Source organism: Salvelinus namaycush, chromosome 29 (genome assembly GCF_016432855.1).
Source record: "Salvelinus namaycush isolate Seneca chromosome 29, SaNama_1.0, whole genome shotgun sequence".
NCBI lineage: Eukaryota > Metazoa > Chordata > Actinopteri > Salmoniformes > Salmonidae > Salvelinus > Salvelinus namaycush.
The window spans coordinates 26,503,672-26,526,968 of NC_052335.1; the positions used below are offsets into that span (position 1 = coordinate 26,503,672).

General features: G+C 44.8%; 1 protein-coding gene across 1 annotated transcript in view; it reads right to left on the minus strand.

Annotated features, from left to right (window-relative positions):
- The window catches only part of LOC120024355 (unconventional myosin-VI-like), a 116,907-nt gene that overhangs the window by 79,931 nt on the left and 13,679 nt on the right, over positions 1-23,297 (minus strand). Inside the window, exons 2-8 of the mRNA XM_038968577.1 lie at positions 13,840-13,960; positions 7,138-7,207; positions 6,779-6,852; positions 5,910-6,039; positions 3,421-3,526; positions 254-309; positions 63-160 (exon numbers count right to left, since the gene is read on the minus strand). Coding sequence (XP_038824505.1) covers positions 63-160; positions 254-309; positions 3,421-3,526; positions 5,910-6,039; positions 6,779-6,852; positions 7,138-7,207; positions 13,840-13,956 — 651 coding nt within the window. The 5' untranslated portion in view covers positions 13,957-13,960. The remainder of the gene's footprint in view (positions 1-62; positions 161-253; positions 310-3,420; positions 3,527-5,909; positions 6,040-6,778; positions 6,853-7,137; positions 7,208-13,839; positions 13,961-23,297) is intronic.

The following is a 23,297-nucleotide window of genomic DNA, read 5'->3' on the forward strand; positions in this document are numbered from 1 at the left end:
TTCGGTGTTGTTGTCTGATGATTTCATTGATAGTGAATTATTGTACAGTGGTGCTGCTGTACCTTTTCGTTGAAGTGGATCTCTACAAACTTCCCAAAGCGACTACTGTTGTTATTCCTGACAGTTTTAGCGTTTCCAAAAGCTTCTAGCAGGGGATTGGCTGTGGGATTGATGAAGAAGAAAAGCAATTAAAACACAAATCCATACTGTGTGGTATTCGGTCATGCTGTTGGGAAGTGAAATTAATATTTACCTTCAACTATTCTCTCATCAATATCTTGACCTGTTCCATAGGATGTTGTCAAGTATCTAAAGCGCAGAAAGAAATCATCAGAGTTAAAAGGGAAGTTCAAAGTTTTACATATGGCCTCTGTTGTTGTAGTTGACCCCACAAACAATTTTTATTTTATATTTTGTTTTGTTAGAGGTTGACACATTTTGCTGAGTCATCAAAATGTGTCTACCAATTTTCTCTGTAATGAAACAAAATACACATATATATATATACACAGTTGAAGTCAGAAGTCTACATACACTTAGGTTTGAGTCATTAAAACTAGTTTTTCAACCACTTGTTCTTGTTAACAAACTGTAGTTTTGGCAAGTCGGTTAGGACATCTCCTTTGTGCATGACACAAGTCATTTTGCCTACAATTGTTTACAGACAGATTATTTCACTGTATTTCAATTCCAATGGGTCAGAAGTTTACATAAACTAAGTTGACTGTGCCTTTAAACAGCTTGGAAAATTCCAGAAAATGATATCATGGCTTTAGAAGCTTCTGATAGACTAATTGACATCATTTGGGTCAATTGGAGGTGTACCTGTGGATGCATTTCAAGGCCTACCGTCAAACTAAGTGCCTCTTTGCTTGACATCATGGGAAAATCAAAATAAATCAGCCAAGACCTCAGAAAGAGTTGTAGACCAGTAAAACAAGTCCTATATCGACATAACCTGAAAGGCCGCTCAGCAAGGAAGAAGCTACTGCTCCAAAACCGCCATAAAAAAACAACTACGGTTTGCAACTGCACATGGGGACAAAGATCGTACTTTTTGGAGAAATGTCCTCTGGTCTGATGAAACAAAAATAGAACTGTTTGGCAATAATGACCATCGTTATGTTTGGAGGAAAAACGGGGAGGCTTGCAAGCCGAAGAACACCATCCCAACCGTGAATCACGGGGGTGGCAGCATCATGTTGTGGAGGTGCTTTGCTGCAGGAGGGACTGGTGCACTTCACAAAATAGATGGCATCATGAGGGAGGAAAATTATGTGGATATATTGAAGCAACATCTCAAGACATCAGTCAGGAAGTTAAAGCTTGGTCGCAAATGGGTCTTCCAAATGGACAATGACCCCAATAATAATTCCAAAGCTGTGGCCATCACAAAGCCCTGACCTCAATCCTATAGAAAATTTGTGGGCAGAACTGAAAAAGCGTGTGCGAGTAAGGAGGCCTACAAACCTGACTCAATTACACCAGCTCTGTCAGGAGGAATGGGCCAAAAATGCACCCAACTTATTGTGGGAAGCTTGTGGAAGGCTACCTGAAATGTTTGACCCAAGTTAAACCATTTAAAGGCAATGCTGCCAAATACTAATTGAGTGTATGTAAACTTCTGACCCACTGGGAATGTGATGAAAGAAATAAAAGCTGAAATAGGGAACACTAAAATAACACATGCTAGATCTGAATGAATGAAATATTCTTATTAAATACTTTTTTCTTTACATAGTTGAATGTGCTGACAACAAAATCACACAAAAATTATCAATGGAAATCAAATTTTTCAACCCATGGAGGTCTGGATTTGGAGTCACACTCAAAATTAAAGTGGAAAACCACACTACAGGCTGATCCAACTTTGATGTAATGTCCTTAAAACAAGTCACAATGAGGCTCAGTAGTGTGTGAGGCCTCCACGTGCCTGTATGACCTCCCTACAACGCCTGGGCATGCTCCTGATGAGGTGGCGGATGGTCTCCTGAGGGATCTCCTCCCAGACCTGGACTAAAGCATCCGCCAACTTCTGGACAGTCTGTGGTGCAACGTGGCGATGGTGGATGGAGCGAGACATGATGTCCCAGATGTGCTCAATTGGATTCAGGTCTGGGGAACGGGCGGGCCAGTCCATAGCATCAATGCCTTCCTCTTGCAGGAACTGCTGACACACTCCAGCCACATGAGGTCTAGCATTGTCTTGCATTAGGAGGAACGCAGGGCCAACCGCACCAGCATATGGTCTCACAAGGGGTCTGAGGATCTCATCTCGGTACCTAATGGCAGTCAAGCTACCTCTGGCGAGGACATGGAGGGCTGTGCGGCCCCCCAAAGAAATGCCACCCCACACCATGACTGACCCACCGCCAAACCGGTCATGCTGGAGGATGTTGCAGGCAGCAGAACGTTCTCCACGGCGTCTCCAGACTCTGTCACGTCTGTCACATGTGCGTGTGAAACTGCTTTCATCTGTGAAGAGCACAGGGCGCCAGTGGCGAATTTGCCAATCTTGGTGTTCTCTGGCAAATGCCAAACGTCCTGCACGGTGTCGGGCTGTAAGCACAACCCCCACCTGTGGACGTCGGGCCCTCATACCACCCTCATGGAGTCTGTTTCTGACCGTTTGAGCAGACACATGCACATTTGTGGCCTGCTGGAGGTCATTTTGCAGGGCTCTGGCAGTGCTCCTCCTGCTCCTCCTTGCACAAAGGTGGAGGTAGCGGTCCTGCTGCTGGGTTGTTGCCCTCCTACGGCCTCCTCCACGTCTCCTGATGTACTGGCCTGTCTCCTGGTAGCGCCTCCATGCTCTGGACACTACGCAGACAGACACAGCAAACCTTCTTGCCACAGCTCGCATTGATGTGCCATCCTGGATGAGCTGCACTACCTGAGCCACTTGTGTGGGTTGTAGACTCAGTCTCATGCTACCACTAGAGTGAAAGCACCGCCAGCATTCAAAAGTGACCAAAACATCAGCCAGGAAGCATAGGAACTGAGAAGTGGTCTGTGGTCACCACCTGCAGAACCACTCCTTTATTGGGGGTGTCTTGCTAATTGCCTATAATTTCCACCTTTTGTCTATTCCATTTGCACAACAGCATGTGAAATTTATTGTCAATCAGTGCTGCTTCCTAAGTGGCCAGTTTGATTTCACAGAAGTGTGATTGACTTGGAGTTACATTGTGTTGTTTAAGTGTTCCCTTTATTTTTTTGAGCAGTGTACTTACTTTACATGAACCATTAGAAACAGCCTGCCAGATCAGACTGGGTCTGATCTGTGTCCTAATCCTTATATAGTGTACTACTTTTGACTAGCTCTGGTAAAAAATAAAATAATGCACTACATAAGGATTAGGGTGCCATTTGGGACACATCCTGTGTGTTGACGATTCACAGGGAATGTCATGACTTTACCGGAGGACAAACTTGGTGTTTTCAGTCTTCCCGGCACCAGACTCCCCGGACACGATGATGGACTGGCTTATCTTCAGCACCCTCATGTCCCTGTAGGCCTTGTCAGCTGACACACAGACACAGACATCCAGACAGTTGTTTACAGTTTGGTAACCCTCTCCTTTTCCTCAGTGATACAAAATGTATCTCAATGGGATCATAAATTAAGCCTATGGTTGCATTAGACATGCAAACTGTACAATGAATGCTCCTTGTACTTCTAAATCACATGCTAGATGACAGTATTCATTGTTTACCCTTTACCTCAGTGACATACAACTTCTCTGAATGAGATCCTCAAGATGATGTTTGCATTAGCAAAGTCACACTGCACAATGAATGCTCACTGTTAATAGGCAGGGTTGGGTAGGTTACTTTCTAAATGTAATCCGTTACAGTTACTAGTTACCTGTCCAAAATTATAATCAGTAACTTCACTTTTGGATTACCCAAACTCAGTAACGTAATCTGATTACATTTCGTTACTTTTAGATTACTTTCCCCTTAAGAGGCATTAGAAGAAGACAAAAATGTATATGCTACCAATTGAAAGATATCTATTGCAGGATAAATCAATGTTAAAGTTTACATATCTGGCCATATATGGATGATGCATGTTACTTTATGGTTTGGTTATGTAGGCTTCTTCTAACCCATTGCTTTCTACTACATATAATAATACAATAAAATTATATCTTTACATTAAAAACCAAAGTCTATCAGAATTCCAGTCATTCCAATAAAGGACTTGGAAATTTGGAGGTATAGATTATCCAAATTGTTTTTACCTGGGCATGACCCCAAAACTAACGACTTATTAGCCAGCCCTACTCTGTTGTTTATGATTTTGTTGTCATGGAGGACTGATCGGGCTCATTGATTCGAGTTCAAAAATAAATGCTGCACTCATGGAATGGCATGCTTTGAGCACTACTGAAAAGTGCTATTGACGTGAAAAATGAATGCCATATGCTGCATTTGCTATAGGCCTATTGTTTCAATAACAAAATGTTTCAATAACAAAACGGTTTGTTATTCAATGTTTCAATAACAAAACGGCTGCCCCGCCTCTGTTTTGGGAAAAAGCTGAGGGATGGGCCTCGAAAAATGTAACCGCTCAGATTAATAGAGAGAGATATGGATGCAAAGACTGACCATCCATGATATCAAAATGATTGTTTTAACCATGTTATGAGGCTATACAGTGTTTGTTTACATTTACTTTGTTTACAAACGTTGGGGTAAAACAAGCTTCTATTTTGGGTTCTCATGGAGTGTGACAGTTGAACTAAGATCATCAGGCATTTATAAGTTATATTCTTAAACAATCAATCGATGTATATATCATTTATAAGTCCAAAAATGGATGTAGCAACTACAGATTGCTCCATTAAGTCTATCAAAAGAGTGCGAGTTTGAGCATGTGTCCATCAGGCCAATGGATGTATTGTATATCAGCATGAATTAGACTCAGTAATAGAAGCCAGACTTGTATTCCATAGGCTGGGATCCGCACTATGCAGCTGCTGCAAGAGCGCATTTTCACTGGCTGTCCGCTGCTTTCAAAAACAATGATTGATAGGCAGGTTAAACTTCTTGAATTCAACCATTATTGGGTTCAAATACACATTTAGATTTGTGAACACTCAACGACAACAACCACAATCTGTAAGGCGCAAATAGCTAAATGAGAGCAGCAGTGAGTTTCACATCTATGCGCTATGCAGATATCAATAATAAGTGATATCCGTATCGCCGTAGACTACACCACTGCTGTCGTCCTTACCTCCAAGCATTTATTCAAGTTGGATAGTCGCACCATTGGAAGACATAGCTTGGACTGTAGCCTACAAAAGTCCATTCCTGCGATCCATCAAACACATTTGGTGTGTCGTCATAGGGGTCTCTGACCTCTGGTCACACTCGCTCAGGTGGAACACATTTGTGCCTTTTTTCAATGCCGATTTGAATGTCATTGAGAAAACAGAGAAGTGTCAAAGATTTTTTTGTAAACATCCTTTCTGAATGTAAAAGTAATCGTCGAAGTAATCTACTTTTTCAAAAGCATTTGTAATCTGATTACAATATTTTTGCTGGTAACATAACGGATTACAGTTGTTTTTTTTGTAATCCCTTACATGTAACGGCTCAGATTACATGTAATCCGTTACTCCCCAACCCTGTTAATAGGTAGCTAAATCACACTGGTAAGCAAAGACTGAGAATACTGTGAAAATGACTATAGACTGCCCTCTGGTGGACAGATGTGAAAGCGTAACACATTGTCAGCCCAAAAGTGGCAGGGACTTTGTGTCTAAGTCCCAAATGGCACCCTATTCCCTACATAGCACACTACTTTTGACCTATATAGTGCCCATAGAGCTCCGATCAAAAGTAATGCACTATACGGGAATAGGGTGCCATTTGGAATCTTCCTTCCCAGTTCTCACCGATAGCGTAGACGTGGGGCGGAAGGGTGCCCAGGGACCTCCCATGGTACTGTTTAATGGTCTCTGGAGCATAGAGCTTTGGGATGTCATAGTAGGGGTTCACTGCTATCAGGATATTAGCTACAAACGTCTGGGAGAAAAACAAAGACAAGTCAGAAATACTCTAGTACACATATAGGAATCTGTTTTTAGCAAGACGCTGTACTAGCGTACACTTGTGTTGATATGACACCCAGTTTTTTCTCAGTGACCTAAGAAAACACTTGAGTCCCATCACTGCTAAAAGGAATTGTCACTTCATAGGACAAAGCAGGCAGTTTCTCACTGCAACCACTAGATGCCACCTGTTGGAAAACAAGTGTCCCACCGGTCTCCTCGCCGCACCTGCTGGCCTTCACGTCCCCCTGCCTCCCCCGTCACATCAGAGGACCTAATTAAGTTCAGTGGGGAACAGGATAGCACTCCCTGGCTCTGTTCTGCTCCCTGGCTGATTATAGAGGTCACCTGAGCCTGGGGTGGACACAGGGGCCAGCAGGGAGAGTGACGACAAGAGCTAGCTGTGTGTGTGCCACTGTAACTGGCCTCCCTCCCAGCAAACACCTGACAGGCAGCCCTGAGTGACAATGACAAGCCCATCACGCCCGTCACACTGGGAAGCAGGGAGGGAGGGGACCCACCACAACACATACAGTACAGTAGGCACAGAGAGACTGAAGTGACAGGGCTTTAGCATGATAATGAGTGGGTGTTCTATTGAACTCACCTGTGCTGGTTCAACCTGTGGCCTGTTCACCATGGCGCACCGCTGATTAAACCAGATTGATGAGGCAGACAGCAGGATATAGCTATGTCTGTTATAAAGTACTTACATAAATTCTGTCTTTACTATACCGCACACGGACGTTGTTCAAGAGAGTGGCTTCATTTAAGTACATTAAAGAACCTGAAAAACAACAGATCTGAAGTAAATTAAGCCAGACTAATCACAACTGTCAAAAGAAGAGGATGGATAAAAATGAAAAACACATAAGAACATAATGGCACAAAATGACATTCCTTAATCCTCAGGGGAATCATTTGCATTGGGCAACAGTTTCAGGGTTGTAATTGAGTTCATAACTTCATATAGTGCTGTAAAAACACTTAGGTGTCAGTTAGGGTAGCTTTATGAGATGGTGAGAAACAAAAACCTTGTGGAGACTGAAGACTTTTGGTAAAACAAACTCACAGTTGTCTTCCACATGTTTGTTGACATCATCCTCAGCCGGAAACACTTGGTTGATCTGGGCCGTAAAGCTCTGAAAAAACAAGATGGAGGTGACAGATGATCAACTAGTCTTTTGTACTATTAGCATGCCACTATGCTGACACTAGGCTGTTCTCTTTGTTGAAGAGTGGGCAACTACATCAAGTTCACATGGCTTAGAACACTAAACAATACCCAAAGGAGAGAGAAAGCTGCCATTCAGATGCCATTGCTTCAATCAAACAGAGCCAACAGCAGGATGAGGGCCTGGCGTACGCAGCAGTAAGTGACAAATCAGGGGACAATTCATTATTTGGAGGTGCGGTGTTGGCTGGCTGCAAGCTCTTCCAGCCCATGGTCGTTAGTCAGAACCTCCACTGCAGAGTACAGCCACCGTGCCATATTCACTAGAGTTATCAGCACACATGCATGGCCCAGGAAAAACAATACAGCTAGACAAGTGCTGTGAGGCTGGAGCTAGTCTGGCATTAGTAGGGTGTGTGTGTTTGTTACTCATAGCACGCATGTTTAGGGTAAACACATCTGGTGAACACTGGGTTATTTCAGAATCCTAAAAGCATCTCAAAGCACATTGCGATTTCAAGTTAGCGTGACTCAGTGTGTGATAGAACACCAAAGGGTTAGTCTCTGATGAGATTTACTAGTCCCTCCCTCTCTCTCCACCCCTCCCTTCTCCCTCTCTCTCTCTCTCTCCACCCCTCCCTTTTCCCTCTCTCTCCACCCCTCCCTCTCTCTCTACCCCTCCCTTCTCCCTCTCTCTTCAGCCCTCCCTTCTCTCTACCCACCCCTCCCTCCCTACCCACCCACCCACCCACCCCTCCCTCCCTCCCTCTCTACCCACCCACCTCCCTCCCTCTCTACCCACCCACCCACCCACCCACACCTCACTCCCTACCCACCCACCCACCCACCCCTCCCCACCCACCCCTCACTCCCTCCCTACCCACCCACCCACCCCTCCCTCCCTACCCCCCTCCCTCACTCCCTCCCTCCCTCCCTACCCACCCACCTACCCACCCCTCCCTCCCTCCCTCCCTCCCTCCCCACCCCTCCCTCCCTCCCTCCCTCTCCACTCTCCATTAAGTCCCAGGGAGCTTGAAAGAAAACACGGTCACATGCTTCTGATTTGTCACAAGAACAAACTGTGTTAAAAGTCCAAACTAAGTGGGGCAGCTAAATCCAAGCTACAAAGAAATGCATAGTCTATCCCAATGTTTTCAAAGTTAGCTAATCCAATGTAAAGGGATTTTTATTAAAGCATTTACGGGATATACATCCATGTTCATAGATTTATGAACAAACATACAGTAAGTTCTCTTCTGCACTACTAGGCTAACCAAAGTTAGTGAAAGCTCGCTGGCTGCTCCATTCTCCTTCTGCATGGATACATTCTCCTGGCCAGCCCCTATAACACAACACCAGCTAAAAGCCTTCTGCCATTTTACCTTACCACTCCACAAGTGATTCAGACATTACACTAGGGAAAAATTAACATGTTTAACAAATATTTGTGAAGTTTGTGTGGGGAACACAAATGGGTTGACATAAGACACAGTGTATACATCCCAAAAGGCACCCTATTCCCTACATAGGGCAGTGGTCAAAAGTAATGCACTATGTAGGGAATAGGGTGCCATATGGGATGCAGTCAGCCAGAGCCTGCTCCCTCCTGTGGGCCTTGGGGCACTGTTGGTCTCAGCTCCCTCCTGTGGGCCTTGGGGCACTGTTGGCCCCAGCTCCCTCCTGTGAGCCTTGGGGCACTGTTGGCCCCAGCTCTCTCCTGTGGGCCTTGGGGCACTGTTGGCCCCAGCTCCCTCCTGTGGGCCAGCTCCCTCCTGTGGGCCAGCTCCCTCCTGTGGGCCATGGGGCCCTGTCGTTTGCTCTCAGCTCCCTCCTCCTGTGGGCCATGGGGCCCTGTCATTTGCTCTCAGCTCCCTCCTGTAGGCCATGGGGCCCTGTCGTTTGCTCTCAGCTCCCTCCTCCTGTGGGCCATGGGGCCCTGTCGTTTGCTCTCAGCTTCCTCCTGTGGGCCATGGAGCCCGGTCGGCCTCAGCTCCCTCCTCCTGTGGGCCATGGGACCCGGTTGGCCTCTGCTGGGCCAGCAATTTAGTCCGTGTCTCAAATGGCAGTTTAGTCCATCACCCTATTCCATATGTAGAGCACTACTTTGAAAGTATTGCACTATATAGGGAATAGGTTGCTATTTGGGATGCGGCCTTAGTCTCTCCAAATGGGCCCAGACTGGCAGGATTTTATAGCACTGAGCCACGTGAGGTGACTGAAGTTTAGAGGAGCGGGAGAGGGAGAGAAGGAAGGGGATGACGCAATGCCCCCTGAATTTAAACACGTCCCTACCCCCTCGGTCTCTTGCTCTTTCACCGACACCAAGGCAGAGTGAAACAGTCCAGAAACTGTCAGCGTCCCAAATGGCACCCTATTCCCTTTATAGTGCAATATTTTCAACCAGGACTCACAGGGCTCCGGTCTAAAGTAGTCTACTGTATAGGGAATAGGGTGCCATTGGGGACGCAGACCCAGTCAGGAAAACATTACCTAATGCTATGGGCCACAGAGTCCGCCATTGTGGCTAAAGCTGTGAGTGTGACGTGGTGTCATGCACTGAGCAACGCCTCTCTCCTGAAGTCCCCCTACAAGGGTCTGCCAGGCTGCGTACGCCGCTGCTGCTCTGAGCGGGTCGGGTGACAAGGGAGCTCACCGTACACTGGCACAAACTGGCTGCCTCCGGACAGAACACACATTGTGCCCCTCAGACTTCGTGTTAAGGCCCAGAACTGGCCATAACGGCCGGAGAATGGACACATCCGTTACGCGCACACAGCTTCCTTCATAATAAAGGATTTGAGTCCCATGCTTTATGGTCCGGATGTAAACACACTAAGTGAACAGATTGTTTGAGGAGGACGTTCAGCTGATGACAGAGCCACACAAGGAAGCATGGGTTACCATAGAAACTGGGTTTGGCTAACATCAAAAACTTTGCACAGAGTGTAACACATGATCTAGCCTAGTGAAAAAGTGAATTAGCAGTGACTGGTGGCTTCTATGGGAAAGACTACTTGATATTAGACACTGGGGCTTCATTTTGTACCAGTGTCGGAAGTTACCCTCTGTCGGGTATCACGTATAGGGCGCCCTCTGTCGGGTATCACGTATAGGGCGCCCTCTGTCGGGTATCACGTATAGGGGGCCCTCTGTCGGGTATCACGTATAGGGGGCCCTCTGTCGGGTATCACGTATAGGGGGCCCTCTGTCGGGTATCACGTATAGGGGGCCCTCTGTCGGGTATCACGTATAGGGGGCCCTCTGTCGGGTATCACGTATAGGGGGCCCGCTGTAGCTTTTCTAGAATGAGAGCTACTTCAAACAAATTAAACACGTCGCAAGCTACATTTTTTTTTTCTAGCTTTCAAATAGGCACATTCTTCTCTTCTCTCCCCCTGGGTCCTTATTGTACAAGAGAAAGTAGTCTGTCAATATACTTGGTAAAAGAATGCTTATAAACAACTCTAAGGGGGACCTATAAAATGTGACCCCCCCCCAAAAAATTATATGTTTAATATTTTCGTAAATGATGTTCTGTTTTATTTTCCTGGTTTTAGATTTGTTTTAGTTTTTCCACTCTTAATTGTTCACAAAGAAAAAACTAATTAGATGTTCTGAGTCCATGTTAATGCTTAAATCATATCAGAATACAATTATTTTTAGGTCTTGAAGAAAACTAATACATTTAGATTTTTTTGTGTAATTCACTTTAATTGTGCATCTGGCCCTTTAATTGCGCACCTAGTGAGTAAGGAATGTGCCGGTCTAGGATGGTTCTGTACTGTTGCTGCTCATTTCATGGAGAAGTTTGCAAATAACAAATAATAGAAACAAATGATATACAGTGCATTCGGAAAGTTTTCCAACCGCTTGACTTTTTCCACATTTTGTTACGTTACACCCTTATTCGAAAATGGATGAAATTCATGGGGGAAATCAATCTACACACAATACCCTATAATGACAAAGCAAAAACACGTTTTTAGAAAATTTTGCAAATGTATAATAAATAATAAACAGAAAAGTCACATTTACATAAGTATTCAGACCCTTTACTCAGTACTTTGTTGAAGCGCCTTTGGCAGCGATTACAGCCTCAAGTATTCTTAGGTATGACGCTACAAGCTTGGCACACCTGTATTTGGGGAGTTTCTCCCGTTCTTCTCTGCATATCCTCTTAAGCTCTATCAGATTGGATGGGGAGCTTTGCTGCACAGATATTTTCAGATCTCTCCAGAGATGTTCGATCGGGTTCAAGTTCGGGCTCTGGCTGGGCCACTCAGACATTCAATGACTTGTCCCGAAGCCACTCCTGCGTTGTCTTGACTGTATGCTTAGGGTCGTTGTCCAGTTGGAAGGTTAACCTTCGCCCCAGTCTGAGGTACGGAGCGCTCTGGAGCAGGTTTTCATCAAGGATCTCTCTATGCTCCGTTTATCTTTGCCTCGATCCTGACTATTGTCCCTGTCGCTGAAAAACATCCCCACAGCATGATGCTGCCACCACCATGCTTCACCGTAGAGATTATGCTAGGTTTCCTCCAGACGTGACGCTTGGCATTCAGGCCAAATAGTTCGATCTTGGTTTCATCAGACCAGAGAATATTGTTTCTCATGGTCTGAGAGTCTTTAGGTGCCTTTTGGCAAACTCCAAGTGGGCTGTCATGTGCCTTTTACTGAGAAGTGGCTTCTGTCTGGCCACTCTACCATAAAGGCCTGATTGGTGGAGTGCTGCAGAAATGGTTGTCCTTCTGGAAGATTCTCCCCATCTCAACAGAGGAACTCTACAGCTCTGTCAGAGTGACCATCGGGTACTTGGTCACCTCCATGACCAAGGCCCTTCTCCCCCGACCACCAGCTCTTGGTTGTTCCAAACTTCTTCCATTTATGAATGGAGGCCACTGTGTTCTTGGGGACCTTCAATGCTGCAGACATGTTTTGGTACCCTTCCCCAGATCTGTGTCTCGACACAATCCTGTGTCGGAGCTCTACGGACAATTCCCTCGACCTCATGGCTTGATTTTTGCTCTGACATGCACTGTCAACTGTGGGAGCTTATATAGACAGGCGTGTGCCTTTCCAAATCATGTCGAATCAATTGAATTTACCACAGGTGGACTCCAATCAAGTTGTAGAAACATCTCAAGGATGATCAATGGAAACAGGATGCACCTGAGCTTAATTACGAGTCTCTGAATACTGAAACTACAGTTCAAAAGTTTGGGCTCAGTTAGAAAGGTCCTTATTTTTGAAAGAAAAGCAAAAAAAATGTGTCCATTAAAAGAACATAGAATTGATCAAATACAGTTGTTAATGTTGTAAATGACTATTGTAGCTGGAAACGGCTGATTTTTTAAATGGAATATCTACATAGGCGTACAGAGGCCCATTATCAGCAACCATCACTCCTGTGTTCCAATGGCACATTGTTAGCTAATCCAAGTTTATCATTTTAAAAAGGCTAATTGATCATTAGAAAACCCTTTTGCAATTATGTTAACAAAGCTGAAAATGGTTGTTCTGTATAAAGAAGCAATAAAACTGGCCTTCTTTAGACTAGTTGAGTATCTGGAGCATCAGCATTTGTGGGTTCGATTACAAGCTCAAAATGGCCAGAAACAAAGACCTTCCTTCTGAAACTCGTCAGTCTATTCTTGTTCTGAGAAATGAAGGCTATTCTCCATGCGAGAAATTGCCAAGAAACTGAAGATCTTGTACAATGCTGTGTACTACTCCCATCACAGAACAGCACAAACTGGCACTAACCAGAATAGAAAGAGTGGGAGGCCCCTGTGCACAATTGAGCAAGAAGACAAGTACATTAGTGTGTCTAGTTTGAGAAACAGACGCCTCAAGTCCTCAACTGGCAGCTTCATTAAATAGTATCCGCAAAACACCAGTCTCAACTTCAACAGTGAAGAGGCGACTCTGGGATGCTGGCATTCTGGGACGCTGGAGTTCCTCTGTCCAGTGTCTGTGTTGTTTTGCCCATCTTAATCTTTTCTTTTTATTGGCCAGTCTGAGATATGGCTTTTTCTTTGCAACTCTGCCTAGAAGGCCAGTATCAGTCTCTTCACTGTTGAGACTGGTGTTTTGCGGGTACTATTTAATGAAGCTGCCAGTTGAGAACTTGTGAGCATCTGTTTCTCAAACTAGACACTCTAATGTACTTCTCCTCTTGCTCAGTTGTGCACCGGGGCCTCCCACTCCTCTTTCTATTGTGGTTAGAGCCAGTCTGAATCTAGATGGTGATCCCTGATCTGCAGGGTACCATCTGCAAGGTACCATCTGTAGCCCTCAAACACAACTCTGGTCCTCGAAAACCAGTTCCACTGCTTTTTTTCATTGTTCCCCCTCTAATCAGGGACTGATTTAGATTGGAATTAATTATTAGGTAGAACAGAAAACCATCAGGTTCCGGACTTCGTAGGGTAAGAGTTGAGCACCCTTGATCTATAGGGTACCATCTAAAAACTGCCTCTTGCAGTTTTTAAAGTAGATGTTTCACTGGCGGCCTCCACACCATTACGTCAATTCTCTGGGTGGAAAATATTACAGTGATCATGGACGTCTGTTTTTGAACATGCGTGTGTGATCACCCACCTTGTTCCCCTGTTTCAGCGGCTCGATGGTCAAGCTGTCTGCTCCTATGTCCACTATGGTCCCCAGCTGGAACCCATCTCCTGGGTGGGGCGCCCACACCGGCTTCCCATCCTCCATGACACTACAAGACAAGAGGACAGATACAGAGGGCCATTAGAGGCTGGTTCCTTTCCTAAAGCCATCAAACAGTTATCACATTTAATTCACACAACAACAAAAAATCCTTTATCCCCAAAGGGCAATTAGCCTACAAAGTTATTACAAAATGTACAGGCTAGCACTACACATATGAAGACAATAGATCAAGCAGAACTGTGTACGGAATGGTTAATACTCACTCCCAGTATGCTTTAAAATTGAATAGCCTATATTTCTAAATCCTATTTTCAGGGTGTTTGATTAATTTCACTGGCACTAGACGTATACCCAAATGGCACCCTATTCCCTTTATAGTGAACTACTTTTGCCCAGGGCATTTGGGGTGCACACTAATTGTAGAGTATTTGTAGCCTACCCTAAGCAGATGAGCAGCACACCAGCAGATTCAGGTTAAACACATTCTCCTGGGCCTTGCTGTGGCCAAGTCTCCAATAATCATGTTGTTGAGTCCAACCACCAGCTGATCCTGTTACTGTGGTGAGATTACAATACAGTAGAATGAGCAGCCTAACAACCCCTCAGGGAAATCTGCGGACACCCCAGGCTGTTGTGTTGTGATACAAAAAAAACACATAGCCTAAAGGGATATCAGACAGGCCACAAACTACTTCAATGTGTAGGCCTAAGTCTGGGCCAAAACAACTCTGACGTAAGACCCCATAGAGCAGCGTTTCCCAAACTCGGTCCTGGGGACCCCAAGGGAAGCATGTTTAGTTGTTTTGCCCTAGCACGAAACAATATTTTGTTCTTGCTTGATACCGTAAGAAAGCCCTAGTCAGCTGTACCTGCACCAAAACTCTGCTAATTGTCCATCCTATAGCTTGTTCTCCATCTTCTTTTTAAATAGTGAGCCAACATGATTTCAGCACTTTTATTTCCCTGACTGATCAAAACTAGCTTTCTCATGCTCTCTTGTTTCTCTGCAGCAGACATATAGTGAGCAATATGTTAGGAACATTAAATCGTAATATAAATCGCAGTATCAAATCGCAATACATATCGTATCGGCAACTAAGTATCAGGATAATATCGTATCTTAAGGAGCCTGGCAATTCTCAGCCGTAACATTAGCGGCACACTGGAGCCGGATGCCCACATTTAAGTTTCTCCAATTCAGAGATTGTTCCAAATAGGGGTCTGTTGACCAAAATTTGATCATATTACTCCAGTGCTAGCCTCTACATTGGCTTCCTATTAAGGCTAGGGCGGATTTCAAGGTTTTACTGCTAACCTATGCCATGGGCTTGCTCCTACCCATCTCTCCGATTTGGTCGTACTGCCGTACATAGCTAAACATACACTATGGTTACGAGACGCAGGCCTCCTTACTGTCCCTAGAATTTCTAAGCAAACAGCTGGAGGCAGGGCTTTCTCCTATAGACCTCCATATTTATGGAATGGTCTGCTGATCCATGTGAGAGACGCAAACTCGGTCTCAACCTTTAAGTCTTTATTGAAAACTCATCTCTTCAGTAGGTCCTATGACTGAGTTTAGTCTGGCCCAGAGGTGTGAAGGTGAACGGAAAGGCACTGGAGCGACGAACCACCCTTGCTGTCTCTGCCTGGCCGGTTCCCCTCTCTCCACCGGGATTCTCTGCCCCTAACCCTATTACGGGGGCTGAGTCACTGGCTTACTGGTGCTCTTCCACCCCGTCCTTAGGAGGGGTGCGTCACTTGAGTGGGTTGAGTCACTGACGTGATCTTCCTGTCCGGGTTTGGCGCCCCCCTCGGGTTCGTGCCGTGGGGGAGATCTTTGTGGACTATACTCGGCCTTGTCTCAGGGTATTAAGTTGGTGGTTGAAGATATCCCTCTAGTGGCGTGGGGGCTGTGCTTTGGCAAAGTGGGTGGGGTTATATCCTGCCTAGTTGGCCCTGTCCGAGGGTATCATTGGACGGGGCCACAGTATCTCCCGACCCCTCCTGTGTCAGCCTCCAGTATTTATCCTGCAATAGTTTGTGTCGGGGATTAGGGTCAGTCTGTTATATCTGGAGTATTTCTCCTGTCTTATCAGGTGTCCTGTGTGAATTTAAGTAGGCTTCCTCTAATTCTCTCCCTCCCGAAGAACCTGAGCCCTGGGACCATGGCTCAGGACTACCTGGCCTGATGACTCCTTGCTGTCCCCAGTCCACCTGGTCATGCTGTTGCTCGAGTTTCAACTGATCTGCCTGCGGCTATGGAACCCTGACCTGTTCACCGGACGTGCTACCTTGTCCCAGATCTGCTGTTTTTGACTCTCTCTACCACACCTGTGGTCTCAAACTCTGAACGCTCAGCTATGAAAAACCAACTGACATTTACTCCGGAGGTGCTGACCTGTTGCACCCTCTACAACCACTGATTATTATTTGACCCTGCTGGCCATCTATGCTTCACTTGAGTGTCTCAGAGCCTGGTTACTCTCTAGATTTCTTCCTAGGTTCCTGCTTTTCTAGGGAGGTTTTCTGTGCTTCTACATCTGCATTGCTTGCTATTACATCTGCATTGCTTGCTTCTACGTCTGCATTGCTTGCTTCTACGTCTGCATTGCTTGCTTCTACGTCTGCATTGCTTGCTTCTACGTCTGCATTGCTTGCTTCTACGTCTGCATTGCTTGCTTCTACGTCTGCATTGCTTGCTTCTGCGTCTGCATTGCTTGCTTCTGCGTCTGCATTGCTTGCTTCTGCGTCTGCATTGCTTGCTTCTGCGTCTGCATTGCTTGCTTCTGCGTCTGCATTGCTTGCTGTTTGGGGTTTTAAGCTGGGTTTCTATATAGCACCTTGTGACATCGGCTGATGTAAAAATGGCTTTATAAATACATTTGATTGATTGACACAGCCTGGGTTCAAGGGTGATTCTCAATGCTCAATTATCAATTATTCAGGTCATGCTTTGGGAATCGCTTACTATGCACCACAATCGCCTTACACCTTGCCCAAACCGGCTGCGCGCGTGCGCCATCGTGCGCTATCGTGCATAAATGTATTTTGCCCCCCCACACCAAACGCGATCACAACACGCAGGTTAAAATATCAAAACAAACTCTGAACCAATGACATTAATTTGGGGACAGGTCGAAAAGCATTAAACATGTATGGTAATTTAGCTAGTTAGCTTGCACTTGCTAGCTAACGTTAATTTGTCCTATTTAGTTAGCTTGCTGTTGCTAGCTAATTTGTCCTGGGATATAAACATTGAGTTGTTATTTTACCTGAAATGCACAAGGGTCTCTACTCCGACAATTAATCCACACATAAAACGGCCAACCGAATCGTTTCTAGTCATCTCTCCTCCTTCCAGGCTTTTTCATCGTTTAAATTATACGGTGATCGCATCTAAACTTTCATTGTATTACCACGACTACCGGCAAAACAGTTCGTCTTTCTATCACCCACGTGGGTATAACCAATGAGGAGATGGCACGTGGGTACCTGCTTCTATAAACCAATGAGGAGATGGCACGTGGGTACCTGCTTCTATAAACCAATGAGGAGATGGGAGAGGCAGGACTTGCAGCGCGATCTGCGTCAGAAATAGGAACGACATCTATTTTAACCCTTGGTGTCGCAGACGCTCGTTGGCACGCGCAAGCAGTGTGGGTGCAATAATTGAATAACATGGATTTCAAAATGTATTTTGCACGCGACGTGTCCGGTCTGGTCAGCATGTTATTCTCTCCCCACATAAACGCGCCACATTAAAATACAGGTGCCACTAACACAAATAACTATGCTAATATTAAAAGCAAACAAACTCAATGAGTGAAATGTCAGACTAAGCCTAGTTTGTTCAGTAACTCCACAGGGGGTTTCCCTCTTATGAAACAATGGAATAGCTAGGGCCTGATCAACTTGGCACTGACAATGAGCCTTAGTACAGACTGTGTTTCCAGAATTGACAAACTAATAGGCCTGGTTGTGTTTAAGCTGCTTTCACGTCACTAAGGGGTGTGCTGATCCTATTAACCTACTAAAAGGGTTGAGATCATAAATAATAATGGAACATATTTTCTTGTTATAAGCAGAGGAAAACTAGTAAAGCCAACCAAATGATGTCTAGGCCTATTCACAATGTTACTGGCCACAACAACAAACGAAACAACTAGCCTACATGGGTGCTTGCCTGCAATCTTAAAGTTATTTTTGGCTGGTAATCAAAGTGGAACAAACTTCATTAAGCTGGAGAGTTTTGAATGTGGACCGTCAATCATAATAACCTCTACAACAATTCAGCACTGTGCCAAGAGCTGACTGGGTCTTTGCTTTTCACATCATCCTAAAATAAGTCAAATTCAATAATACCCTAAATATCACATCATCCATTCAAACATGGAACTCTCCATGCGTCAGCAGCATAGAAGGCTCTCACTAAGATTCCAGGAATGTCCCTTTATCCAAGCAGGTGTAGCAAAAGCATAGGTCAAAGGTTGCTAGTAACTTATTGGCTGGGCTGTAAAAATCACCAGCCAATGTAAGTACTACACATCACATCCTCATTCTGAAGTGTAATTCCATCTGAATATACTATCAAATCAAAGTTTATTGGTCACGTACACAGACTTGCAGATGTTATTGCAGGTGCAGCGATATGCTTGTGTTTCTAGTTCCAACAGTGCAGTAATACAAAACAATACACACATGATCCAAAAAGTAAAAATAAAGAAATTAAGACATTTCAGAACGAGCAATGTCAGAGAGCATTAGTGAGGTCGGGCACTGATGTTGGACGATTAGGCTTGGCTCTGTGGTAGTGAAACTCACGCAAAACTCATGACTCCAATATTAGCAGGCAGTGTTTAGACTGTCCACTTTGAAGTGCTAAGACAGAGTGCCTATATAAGGAATGGAACATATATGGACAGGGCCTGCTACCATTATAACCTATACAGCTGTCAGATGTGGGCGTTAACAAGCAAGAACTGAGATGGAAAGATAATGGTGGAGAAAGGTCAAGAGGAGTTAATTTCGTATAGAGGGAGGGGATTCTATACGTAACACAAAGATCGGAGAACTATAAGGCAAATAGGAGTTGTTCGTGTACATACAAGGAGTGACTATATGTCCAATGTAAAGACGGGAAAAACTATAAAGTCAGAACTCTGTGATTAGAGAATTTAGTCTTTTCCATGGAAGGGCTTGGCTCTTAAGTTTGTAATAAAGTCTAAATTGAATTCACAAGTTCCGGTATCTGTGCAAATATTTGACTCAAGATTTTCCACAACAGCTCGCAGTCGGCGTTGCAATTCATCCCAAAGGTGTTCGATGGGGTTGAGGTTAGGGCACTGTGCAGGCCAGTCAAGTTCTTCAACACATCTCGACAAACCATTTCTGCATGGACCTCGCTTTGTGCATGGGGACATTGTCATGCTGAAACAGGAAGGGGCCTTCCCTAAACTGTTGGCACAAAGTTGGAAGCACAGAATCGTCTAGAATGTAATTGTATGCTGTAGCGTTAAGATTTCCCTTCACTGGAACTAAGGGACCTAGCACGAACCATGAAAAACAGCCCCAGACCATTATTCCAACTTTACAGATGACACTATGCATTGGGGAAGGTAGCATTCTCCTGGCATCAGCCAAACCCAGAATTGTCCGTCAGACTGCCAGATGGTGAAGCATGATTCATCACTCCAGAGAATGCGTTTCCACTCCTCCAGAGTCCAATGGTGGCGAGCTTTACACCACTCCAGCCTTCGCATGGCATTGCGCATGGTGATCTTAGGCTTGTGTGCAGCTGCTCGGCCATGGAAACCTATTTCATGAAGCTACTGACGAACAGTTTTTGTGCTGACGTTGCTTCCAGAAGCAGTTTGGAACTCTGTAGTGAGTGTTGTAACCGAGGACAGACGATTTTTACGTGCTACATCACTCGGCGGTCCCGTTCTATGAGCTTGTGTGGCCCACCATATCACGGCATGAAAGTTATTGCTCCTAGACGTTTCTACTTCACAATAACAGTACTTACAGTTGACCCGGGGAGCTCTAGCAGGGCATAAATTTGACGAACTCACTTGTTGGAAAGGTGGCATCCTATGACGGTGCTACATTGAAAGTCACTGAGCTTTTAAGTAAGGCCAGTCTACTGCCAATGTTTGTCTATGGAGATTGCATGGCCGTGGAACGCTTTTGACACCTTGTAGAGTCCATGCACTAACAAATTGAGGCTGTTCTGAGGGCAAAAGGGGTTCAACTCAATATCAGGAAGGTGTTCTTAATGTTTTGTACACTCAGAATATAATGGTGTGTATAGACAGCATGAATTCTATATGAATAGAAAAGGTGTGTAAAGCAGTAGTTATACTGTATTTGATGAGTCATGACTAGAATACAGTGTATACATATAATGTGATCAAACAGTATGAATATTATTAAAAGTGACCAGTGTTTAATGACTATGTACATAGGGCAGCAGTCTCTAAGGTGCAGGATAGAGTACCGGGTGGTAGCCAGCGAGTAACAGTGACTAAGGTTCAGGGCCAGGCCGCTAGTGGTGACTAGGAGGCCGGCGGAGGCTGGCTAGCAGCTAGTGGTGACTGTTTACTAGGTATTCTCTATTATCTGTCCATAATATCTCACTACACCTGGCCAATAACGGTACGGCACATGGCTAACGTCACTCTGACCAGTCTCTATTGAGGAGTGGGAACTATTCCCGATACTAAGACACGTGACATCAGCACTGATGATGCAGGATTATTTGAATTAGTTTGTCAAAGCATCATTCCTGAAAACACATCAGGATCAGTGGATGCTGCTGAGGGGAGAAAGGCTCATAATAATGGCTGGAACGGAGCCAAATGGAATGGCATCAAACCATGTGTTTTACATATTTGATGCCACTCCTCCCCAATTAAGGTGCCACCAACCTCCTGTGGATCAGGATATGAGGTCAATACTCAAAATCCCTCCTGGCTTCCTGATGACACAGTCACGGGTCGCTTATCAGATTAACCCAGTTAGATATTACCTTAGGACATTTCCATTCCGTCATTCAAGGTGTGGTGGTGGTCTTAGTTCAGTAGAAACTGAATGCAATCCAGTTTGCATTTCAAGATGACTAGAATAACTACTATTACTAGGCCACAAGTAAATATTTGGATGCAAACAAACAGTGTTCCCACCCACCCTTAAAGCAGTAGCCTACTCGATTCACATTATCCACATGTGATACTAGAACTGCCTTGGCGAGCCATGCAGAGCAGAACAAAGAGAGGCAAGACTGATCCTGACAACCACCCACAGCAGCCAACACTCTGCATCTGAACATCTGACAGCGCAGCTTCAACTCAAATCACATTTTACCTGTCACATACACATATTTAGCAGATGTTATTGCGGGTGTAGTTGAATGCTTGTGTTCCTAGCTCCAACAGTGCAGTAGTATCTAACAATTCACAACAATACACACAAATCTAAAAGTAAAAGAATGTAATTAAGAAATATATAAATATTAGACTGAGCAATGTCAGTGGCATTGACTAAAATAAAGTAGAATAGAATACAGTATATACATATGAGATGAGTAAAGCAGTATGTAAACATTATTAATGTTATTAATTAATGTTATTATTAACTATTCATTCTTACATAGGTATTCCTCTTGTTCAGATGGGATAGGGAAGTGTGCATTGCGTCGTCTGTGGATCTATTGGGATGGTAAGCAAATTGAAGACTAGTGTTACATTATTAAAGTGGCCAGTGATTCCATGTCTATGTATATAGGGCAGCAGCCTCTAAGGCGCAGGGTTACAGAACCTGGTGGAAGCCGGCTAGTGATGGCTATTTAACAGTCTGAAGGCCTGTTTTTCAGTCTCTCGGTCCCAGCTTTGATGCACCTGTACTGACCTCACCTTCTGGATGGTAGTGGGGTGAACAGGCTGTGGCTCGGGTGGTTGATGTCCTTGATGATCTTCTTGGCCTTCTTGTGACATTGGGTGCTGTAGGTGTCCTGGAGGGCAGGTAGTTGGCCCCCGGCGATGCGTTAGGCAGACGTCACCACCCTTTGGAGAGCCCTGCGGTTGCGGGCGGTGCAATTGCCATACCAGGCGGTGATACAGCCTGACAAGATAATCTCAAATGTGCATCTGTGAAAGTTTGTGAGTGTTTTAGGTGACAAGCCAAATTTCTTCAGCCTCCTGAGGTTGAAGAGGCGCTGTTGCACCTTCACCACTCTATCTGCGTGAGTGGACCATTTCAGTGATGTGTACCCCAAGGAACTTGAAGCTTTTTCCACCTTCTCCACTGCGGCCCCGTCGATGTGGATAGGGGCGTGCTCCCTCTGCTGTTTCCTGAAGTCCACCATCAAATCAAATATTATTTTGACCAGAGCCCAATAGCCCTGGTCAAAGGTAGTGCACTATACAGAAAATATATGGTGGTTTATATGATGGTAATACAGTAATACAGAATCACGCCTGATCATGCGATTACCACATGCCGTTCTGGAGAGAGTAGGCTAGGAGTTGCTACTTCTCTTGATCCAGGCAATCAACTCAAAGATTGCCACTTTTGAGGCACTTTAGGTGTGCCAGTCCATCTTCACAATTCACACTATTGCTCAATAACTAATGTAGGCACTATGGCACATCTGATATAGTTTGAGCAATATGCATTTGAAGGAAATGTGTTTCCAATCACTGGGCAGAGGAAAGGGCACACACATTTGTTTGATTGGCCTTGTGACAAGGGCCATAATCCCAAATGGCACCCTATTCTCTATGTAGTGTACTGTATAGGGAATAGGATACCATTTAGGACTCAGCCAAGGTCCTGCTGTGATGTATTGCTACTGTACATGGTAACTCCAGCTCAGTGCCCAGCCAAACGCCTGGGAAACATAGAAGTTATTTTCACCGTAAAGGGATTTTTTTGCGTGACGTGCTGGCTGAGCACACCTGGCCTTTACAACGCTGCGTAATAAGGAGGTATTTGCTTACTAGCTCATGTACCACATCTTTTTCAATTTACATATGCAAAAAAAATTGACTATGAAACATCAAGGCTCGTCGTTTGTTCTGACATGCAGCAGAACGTGAGCAATGCACAATGCTTTTGTTTGTTACAATTTTTGTATTTTTTGAATTTCCCCTTTATTTAACCAGGTAGGCCAGTTGAGAACAAGTTCTCATTTACAACTGCAACCTGGCCAAGATAAAGCAAAGCAGTGCGACAAAATCAACAACACAGAGTTACACATAAACAAACGTACAGTCAATAACACAATAGAAAAATTGATGATGTAGTGTGTGCAAATGTAGCAGAATTAGGGAGGTAAGGCAATAAATAGGCCATAGTATTAACACTGGAGTGATAGATGTGCAGAT